Source organism: Pseudorasbora parva, chromosome 24, assembly GCF_024679245.1.
Source record: "Pseudorasbora parva isolate DD20220531a chromosome 24, ASM2467924v1, whole genome shotgun sequence".
NCBI classification, from domain to species: domain Eukaryota; kingdom Metazoa; phylum Chordata; class Actinopteri; order Cypriniformes; family Gobionidae; genus Pseudorasbora; species Pseudorasbora parva.
Window position 1 is genome coordinate 14,119,222 of NC_090195.1, and position 9,525 is coordinate 14,128,746.

At 37.3% G+C, this 9,525-nt stretch overlaps 1 protein-coding gene and 1 long non-coding RNA gene across 4 annotated transcripts in view; both read left to right on the plus strand.

The window, feature by feature from the left end:
- zc2hc1a (zinc finger, C2HC-type containing 1A) overlaps window positions 1–2,813 on the plus strand; it is a 29,615-nt gene extending 26,802 nt beyond the window's left edge. For 2 of the 3 annotated variants that reach the window (XM_067434349.1, XM_067434351.1), the window contains one exon: window positions 1,767–2,813. In XM_067434349.1, the coding sequence (XP_067290450.1) occupies window positions 1,767–1,902 (136 nt within the window). In that variant the 3' untranslated portion in view covers window positions 1,903–2,813. Of the gene's footprint in view, window positions 1–1,528; window positions 1,743–1,766 lie in introns of those variants that run through there. The other variant, XM_067434350.1, reaches the window with a different exon arrangement.
- A 5,304-nt stretch (window positions 2,814–8,117) lies between these two features.
- LOC137063295 (uncharacterized) overlaps window positions 8,118–9,525 on the plus strand; it is a 33,140-nt gene continuing 31,732 nt past the window's right edge. The window contains exon 1 of the long non-coding RNA XR_010901367.1: window positions 8,118–8,266. This is a non-coding gene — a long non-coding RNA (uncharacterized lncRNA). The remainder of the gene's footprint in view (window positions 8,267–9,525) is intronic.

Consider the following 9,525-nt stretch of genomic DNA (forward strand, 5'->3'; position numbering starts at 1 on the left):
AATGATCAATAAATAAAAAAAATTAGACATCAACCGAGATCCTCTCTCTACAGAAAAAGCAGCCAATTACAATTCCCTCGTTGTGCAGCCTATCGAAGTTAATGAAAAGTTTATGATAATAATAATAATATTCAAGTTGTACCAGCCACGCGTGTTCAGTGCTGTTCAACTAACCGCTCCGCTCCTGCACTGGGATTCAAGCAGCTGCGTAGCTTGTTTAAAGTAATGGCGAAAACCAGCGAAAATGTAAGTCTAAACTTTAATATATCTGTTATTGAAACTGGTCGTCTGCTGTGGAAAGAAACATTTCAAAACACCTGCCAGTACTTTTGCCACAGAGACCATTTATGCCTTGTGTCGTAGGCTGTTTATGATAATCCGTGCAGATTTCAGTTGATAATACTGTTTAAAGTTATTAATAACGAAACATGAATGAGGAAGAACAAAAAAAAGAGTGGGACATGCTTTATATTGAAAACAAATATTAAACGCGCAAGTATAGATGGAACGATTACTGGTTTCACGATAAACCACGATAAAAATGTAGACTGTTTTTTTACTGTGACTCTTATTGAAAAATACATTAAACAAAAATGAAAAAATAAATAAATAAATGGCTCTTTGATCAAAACAGGTTCCCAACCCCTGGTCTAGGGTAGGACTGAACAATATGGACAAAATTTCATATCTCGATTTTCATGCCAGATATCTCGATATCGATACAATACGATATGACTACGTGTTCGGTGAAAACCAAGCATTTCTCAGAAAAATTAAAAGATTTAAGCCTACATTTCAAAAATTTGTGTCAGAAAATGTATTGTTTTTAAGCCTTTCGCACGCACGATCACACAGGTGTAATCAGTCTAGACTGGTCCCTGGAGCGTATGATCAAGTGCATCACATGATCAACTGCTAAATCCAAATGTTGAATTCAGCCAGAGACAGGCGCGCTCAGAGCTTTCATATATCACAACTTTTCAGTGTTTTCAACCACATACTGTTTATTTTAGGTTTCAAATATATAAATTCACATAAGTACTAAAAAAACCCCAATATATTTAGAGTTTGTAAAATACACACTGATGTCTATGGTCCAGGAAGAGGTAATAATAATCCTTTCCATTACAATTACAATTCAATACGTTTTATTCATATCAGATTCACATTGTGTAAGTAACTTCAATGTTTACTCTATTTTATTCCTAGTTCACCAGCTACTTACTTTTAAGTATTTCGGGAGAAGTGGATGAATTCACGTTTTGTTAACATAAAGGTTGTAAATCCAATAGATCTGATTCTCTGAACTGCGTCTGCGGCGTCCATCCATCGCACATACAGCTCAACTAACGTGATCGTTATAAAGAGGTTTAAACAACAATAGCACAAAAAAGATATGAAGGATATTTCATATCCTTTTATATCTTACCACCCGTTTTCACAAAAACGGGTGGTAAGATATAAAAGGATATGAAATAAACGGTTGTGACATTTGGTATGATGTAATGCTGTACTTATTGTGCATTAGTCTCTATTTACATGATGGGTTGATCAGCATGGACAACTCGCCTGGCAAGAGCTGTCACCACAAGAACGCAAAGAGGAAAATACAGCCAGTGGAAAACAAAAAACCTCTTTGGATGTAATACTTGAGTTCAGTTTAAAAGGTCTATAGTGTTCCATGTTTTTGGACAGGTTTCCTCTTTTGTTCCAGTTTTGATTTGAATAGTCCAGATTGACTGATCGTCTTAATCTTCTTTTGTTAGGAACGATGTGAAAAACGAAAATGAAAACAATTACTCCACAGCAGGCACCAAGTTTTGCCATGAGTGTGGGACCAAGTACCCCGTGGACTGGGCCAAGTTTTGCTGCGAGTGCGGAGTGAAACGAATGTACATTTAAATAGAACTGATAGATAGACTGATTCACTGTAGCCACAAAAAAACTTTTTCAACCTACTAATGTACTTGGAAAAATCCATGTGCTGTATACACATTTCACTTGTAATCTGCTTCTGTTTCTATAGACTGAACCTATATGACTCTGCTCAGTTTTTTTTTTTTTTTATCATATGAAAGTGCAATATGATTGGTTACTGCTACAAAAGGAGTATTATCACAGTTATTAAAATGTTTAAATTGACTTTAATTGATGGGACCATATCACAAAATGCAACCGTTCTGATGTTAACAGGGCAATGTCTTATTGTAGTGTCATTTATTTATTAAAAAAAAATAATAATAGGTTAAATGTTTCCTATGTTAAATGCATTGACAACAGTTGTTTCAATGAGCAATCCGGTTTTGTATACGTTTATACGTTCTTAATTATTTAGTGTTTTTAACAGTATTTATCATGATAATATCTTGTAGAAATTGTCACTGTATATTTATTAGAAAAACAATCCATCACATCTGTTCAACCTTGGTTGAGCTAATCTCTATAGCATATTCATACATTAAAACAACATTCAAAGGTAACTGAAATGTCATGTTACATCACATCCTTCCAGAGCGTGCATAATACAACCTTCAAAAAAGAACTTTATGGTATTTTACAGCTTCAGAATTGTAAGCTTTATCATTGCTGTTAGAGGGTAAGAGAAGTCAAGGAGCTGGTGTGTGTTCGTGTTCATCTCAAGCATCACTCTGCACCTTATGCTTATACTACTGCTGCTCTGACAGCAAGTCATAGCTTATCAATACCTGCTATATGGATTATGACAGAAATTTTACCATTTGAGGAATTGAATGGTAAAAATGTCTCCTGAATTGAAGTGATCCTACATAAATAAAATGGTTAAACAAAGCTCAGATGGAGTCTTGTTTGATGTGTTTAATTGATTTCCTTGGCGTGCCAATTTAACACATTCATTCTGCAAAGTAGTCTGTTTATTAAAAAATATAAACATTTCATAATTTCTCCCACAGGTCTTATTTCCACTGTTTTGTAATGCATATTCAATTAAGTGCAATAATGCGATGTCATTGAAAGAAAAATTTTGTGGCTTTTCTAAACAAATATTGATATATGTGTGATGTGTGTGCATATTGATATACAAATATTGTGTGTCGAGTTTTTAAAGCATGATTAAGTTTCAAAATTAATTAACAGTCCATTCCATATTTCAATATATATATCATTACTGGCATGAGGTTAGAAAGAATACATATTAAAATGTAGTCAACACATAGAAATTTGTAATGCAATGTAAAAAATGAAGCTATACTTCTTTTTTTCTCTTTTTTTTGTAAATGTCATATATTAACTTCAAAGGCTCTGGTCATTTCAGTAACACCGTGCTGTACCGTTATTTATAAAAAATATATTTGTTTAATATGAAAGCAGGGAAAACTACAGCTAGTTTATTATAAAGGGGAAGTGACCCTAAAAAAAGGTTATCTACCATATAAGCCCAAATTATAACTTTTAAATAAAGACATTAGTAAACTTTTAGAAGCGCATTGACTGAAATTAAAATCCATATGTTACTGGTCCTACTCACACCCGCTGCAAGCAGGATTCGAACCAGTGTCACTGGGCGGCATGGGAGACGCTAACATGGATGCAAAATACGGTGCCCTCTTGAGGACAAGGGAGTGAGGTTTTAACTGCACAGCTCTTTACTAGCAGTCCTCTATTACACATATATATCACTTTTTAAAGCGTGTTTACAAGGAATCGCTCTGTTAATGACCTACGAAACAAGGAACCTCAACAATTAACTGAATCTACTGTGTTTAGAACAGAGGTGGACCAGGAATGCGATCGCAACTGATCATGCCTGAGATTGTTTTGTATTCAGCAAGCGAGCCTTTTGGAACAGGGATTAAAAATACTTAAAGCTGCTGTCCTTAACGTTTTTTGGTGTTCAAGATTTACAAAAATTATATAATGAGAATGTACAACATGAATCCGTTTTTCAAACCGTGTTTTTGTCTTACCCTGAATCATTATGGTACGCTTATAATAAGTGTTTATATTGCGAATATTTCAGAGCGGTCTGGTAGGAACCGCTACGGAGGAGCACAGTCCCTACGTGACTCGCCATCCCGCTGCAATGTTCTTCCGCAAGACCAACCCGATCTCACGGCAATTCGTGCATCTTTTACGAGGTGGCAAATTTGTACGACCTCACTCTATGAATTCATATGAATTGCTAAATCGTTAGCCTGGCATCGTCATACTCAATTCTAGTCAGAATATGAGTCTGATACTGCTCCATTGGGCTGTAATTATGGGGCGTGTTTCAATCGAACCAGGAAAGACCTCAATTGGACAGACCTACAGCCAATCAGCAACGAAGTGACGCATTGTCAAATGTCAACAAAACTCAACTGCACTGTGTTGCCAAGTCTGCGGTTTTCCCCCGGGTTGTTTTCCATGTCCTCGGGTTGAAGCGACCTCAATTATGTCATATATAGACCCAGGAATGTGAAATTTAGCAGACAACCTTGTCAAAAAACGTATTGTTAAAGAGAGGGTGAAATGCTGTTTCATGAATAGTGAGCTTTTTACACTGTTAAAGACTTAGATTCCCATCCTACACATGGACAAATTTGCAAAAAATTAGATGGTCAGATGAGGCGGAATTTCCTTGTACGTACCTGCTCTTCTCCTGGAAGGGCACGCGCCTATGACCAGAGCTAGAGAGCAAATGCATGCACGTCCATAAACGCGCTTTGCTCGGCTTTAGAAAGGCTTCACGAAATTAGCAATGTCCCCAAAGAAGTGTTTTTGACGGAGCAGTCTCAACTATAAAGGTTCAAGGTCGTAAAACTGCTTCAAATGTCTGTGTTGTCGTCTAACAGTAAACAACACGATCTTGTATAGATAATTTATAAATGGAGCATGCAATGTATGGTCTGTGTTTAAATACATTTGTTCAGCTGACCACTATAAGTGTCTTTGTTGTTAAACCCCCCCAAACATATTAAACTAGGTCCCGTACATAAAAAGTGCACTTCTTCATTAAAAATGTGCTACTATTCCATTGTTTTTCGATGTAAAAACTAGTCTGATGGCAAAACAGTTCCGCTTGCTACTGCTAACGTTTAGTCGCATACAATAGTCAATATGCCAAATCATGGCCTTATAAACCACGAGTGAACACCAAGCGGAAACCTCCCGGGATCTCTCTTGAAGCCAATACGGAAGTAATGTAAACTGCAATTCCTCAACTGGCCACAATGGACAGGCTCCAGAAAGAGCAAAATCTCATTGAGCCCCATGTTAAAATTCCCAACTTTACAGCAGAAAAAAAAAAACATGTTTACAGCCTGGTACAAACTGGTTTTGGTCTAGACGGCTAATTTTGCCCTTCATGACAACTGTGATGGAGGTGAATTTTTTTACAACTCATTCATTTACATTATATAAAGCTTTAAAGTTCTGCATAATTAAGGGCGTGGTTAAGTTGAGTGACAGGTGGATAGCCATTTATCCGCCGTCTATAGTCATTGCGTCATCTCAGCTCCGCCCACCTCCCGCCTTTTTGTCCATTTTCTGTTATCCGGTAGTGACGCGCAATGATGTGTGATGATACTTAGTAAGATGGCAGCGGCCAGCTCGTCTCCACTTTACACTTCAGAACGGCTTATCGGAATCCTGTGGGTGACGTCACGGACACTAAGTCCATATTTTTCACAGTCTATGGTAAACACGCACAAATGTTGCCGCTAAGCATATACAGTTACAGTACCACATAGAGACGTCCTGCAGTTGCTGCTGCTCCTGTTCAATTTCAGCCTCCGGGTCAGATTCTGGATCATATAGTTGAATCTGATTGATAGCCATGGTTTATTTAGGGTAACGTTTTCTTTTCAACATTTGAGGATATCAGAGCTTTCAGACGCTCTCAACAAAATAGCTGCTCGCGCTCTTCATTCTTTAGCTCCGGCCACGCGAGATGCCTCCAAGCCGCAAGATTGACATATGAGTACCCCCCTATGAGTACCAATTTTTTTTTACAGTTTAACTGTTTAATAAAGTGCAAAGAGTTTACACCCAAAACCATAGTGGGTGCATTTGGAGTATGTTAGGCCTAAATGATACACATGTACCTTATAATCCCCCTCCAAATGTTTTGGTATTAGCAATTATTAAAAAAATTCAGTTTATGAGAAAAAATTGGGTTTCCATGAGAAATTAATATTTTACTTTATTGGAAGTCTATGAGAAAGCATATAAGACTTGGAGTTGGTTGGGCTGAATAGGGTCACTTCCCCAAACATGTGAAGACCATATTTGTAACTTAAGGCCTAGACAATTAACATAATATATGCTTATTTACAGTTTAATTTGCAGCATCCACAAAAATATTACAGTCCTAGTCTGTTTATAAAAATATAAAAAACTCCCATTAAATGGCATTTGTTCTTCAGTCAAATACTGATTAGTGTGAATGGCACATGGTGCTTCCAGTTACTTCATATTGTGCACATGCAATTGTAACAGAGCTGCGAGATGGATGTAGGCCAAGTAGGCTATAATATACCGGTTTGCTCTGAAGTCTTCCCACGCTCTGGAAAGTCTTTGCTGGGTTATTGGGAAGCATTGTATTGTTCAAAGTATCTCTGTAAGTTGGCAAGAATGCCTTTCACTTTGCAAGGCTTCCACTTTTGTGTTTGTTGCGTCGGTCTCACTCTTTTCTGATCCACAAATGAAACAAAAATTGAGTATTTAATAATTAAAATGATGCGTAGGAAAACAATGTTGGAAAAAGGTAGTTTCAGTTACCTCTCCATGGCAACATCTCAAGGAGGCATTAATTTCTCTCACAAGCGAATTTAAAAGACCTTTCAGCTGTCCGTTTTCATAATCAGATTCGGCCCCAGATCTCCTCAGTTTTCTGTTAACATTGCAGATTTTTCTGTGGATGTTGTGTGCCTGTTAAGGAAAAACAGCAGATGGGTAAACTCAGATTAAAGATAATTATGCATACTTGCAGTATGGAGGAGAAACCATCTTTAGCTGTGGCTGTTTAACTAAGCTCCATCTATTTAATGAGAACCAATTCTGTTCTGACCCTCAACTTCACCTTGGTAATCAATGTGACTTAACGCACTGAGTGGGAACGGCAGGTCGTAACATTTACAAACCAAATGTACAGAATACTAAAGTGAAACAAACACATCAGTGTCAGATTTTAGTGTTGGTGACTTTACTGCCACGTAGAAGAGGCTGTCACGTGTGTCACGTTTTTCAGTTTAAGAGAGAAACCAAACTTGCATATGAGGAAACTTGGACAGAGTAGACATAAAATGTTAGACATGTTCTTACATTTTGTGGCTCATTGCCGACATTTTTTACTGTGCAGTTTGGATTTAGTTGTTCAATACTGGACTCCTGAAAAACAAACAAATAATGGCATATAGCTAATATTAAAAACACAAACTAAAATTGTTAATCAGTTATATACATTGTGTAAGTTATACAAATTTAGGTTAATTTTTAAACCATTATTTTACTGCTACGTAATGATTTCATTGGCGTGTTTATTAGCCATGATACATGGAAAAGCCCATTTTTAACTTTAATTTATCACGTGGCCTATTTCATCACACATAGGCAATTATTATCACAAAACAGATAAGTAGTTCAATGTATCAAGTATATTCTGCTCTGTCAGTTAATGAAAAGTATGATTACTGAACAAGGCATAAATATAATGCAGTTCATTTCCAGCAACCACAACAGACAGCTTTTCCCTACAAACTGGTTATAGGCTACACACAATAGGCTTATTTAATATGACCTGTTTGAAGGTATTCACTTGGTGGTATGCATCTGATAGTAGGTCATACTTACAACGTGCTTCAGTTGTTTCTCAATGATGTTGCGGTAATCCTCGGTGATCTGTTTTTTTGTGTAGCCACTTTCACAGGAAAACGCAAGAGGTAGAATGATAAGCATCAAAACAGAAGAACCAAGACGATGCTGCGGATACAAAAATGCACACTGGTAACCCTACAAAAGTTACAGTTTCATTCAGCCAGGGCATTGTATATAATATCTGTTAATCCACACCAGGCGAAAGCAGCACTCGAATCCGTCATTTTGACTGAATTTCAGAATGACAATTTCCACATGAATAGACCCAGTGAACATTCACTTTCGTAATAAACATATGTTCTTGTAAATCACGAGTTTCGTTTTGATTGTTTGTTATAATCACCGGGAATCCCCAAGTAACAATGGCTATAAATACAAGCTTTTCCAGTAGTCCGGATCAAACTACAGTCGCAGACACGCTGTGCTCGTGAAGGTAAGATTAATCTAATGCGTTAATTCTGCTCGTTTATAAGAGACGGGACTGAGACGACTGTCAACTTTTGCTTTGCGTGAACTTACCATTGGTCATTTTTGAGCCATATTCACATTCAGACCGAAGCCGTCACTGCAAACTCTGTATCAAAAAGGACATATTAAAATCCATGTTTTCCAATTCCATATTGATTTTACACGTGAATCAAACTGATGGTCAATTGTTTAAATGACTCAAATGCTTCCCTCGTCAGTCATTGAAACGCTCATAGTCCGCGGGAATTAAACTTCCGTCACTGGTGGATCTCATCGCTTTCGTTTTCTCTCTGTATGACTGGACTATATCGCTTTAAGCCATGCTCCGTGTGTTTTCGGACCGAGCGGAGAGAAAAAGTTACCAAAAGGAGGGGCCTTTCCGGCTTCCACATGATGGCTGGTGTTGACAGATAGTAATTCTGGTTTGATCGCATCGTAGGAAAACTAGTCCTCGTAATTATCTATCAATGTCAATATGTTCAAATGTTAGAATCATTTAAGGATAAAGACAAAATGCAACAAAACGCCATGCGCAGAACTGTTTTAACATGGATCTTCTAAATCTGATTAAATCAGGATTAGACTTTACCCTGCGGTCAAGCCAGCCGCGGATCGCACACGGCAATGGGAGAGATCTTGCGGTCTCATCTGTATGATACTTCTCTAGAATCATATCGCAAAGACAAAAACATGACGACACACCGCGTCTTTTAAGTGTTTTTTTATTCTCTGATCTGTTCATTCTTCCAACAGCCATAGGACCGGACCAGTCGCCTCAAACTACCCAGCTGGCATTTTAACATTGAGCCACTGTTGAATCAACGTCAGGTGCCAGTGTTGGATAACCGTTGAATTTAGTTTAGATTTTGCAAATCTAATCAACGTTGAAATGGCAACGTCTTTCCAATGTCACGTTTCTCAACATAGGTGAATTTGCCAACATTGAAACAATATTGATTTTAGTTTAGATTTTGCAAATCTAATCAACGTTGAAATGGCAACTTCATTCCAACGTCATGTTTCTCAACATAGGTGAATTTGCCAACATTGAAACAATATTGATTTTAGTTTAGATTTTGCAAATCTAATCAACGCTGAAATGGCAACGTCATTCCGACGTCATGTTTCTCAACATAGGTGAATTTGCCAACATTGATTTAAGTTTAGATTTTGCAAATTCAATCAACGTTGAAATTTCAACGTCACTATAAAGTCCTGCTTTTC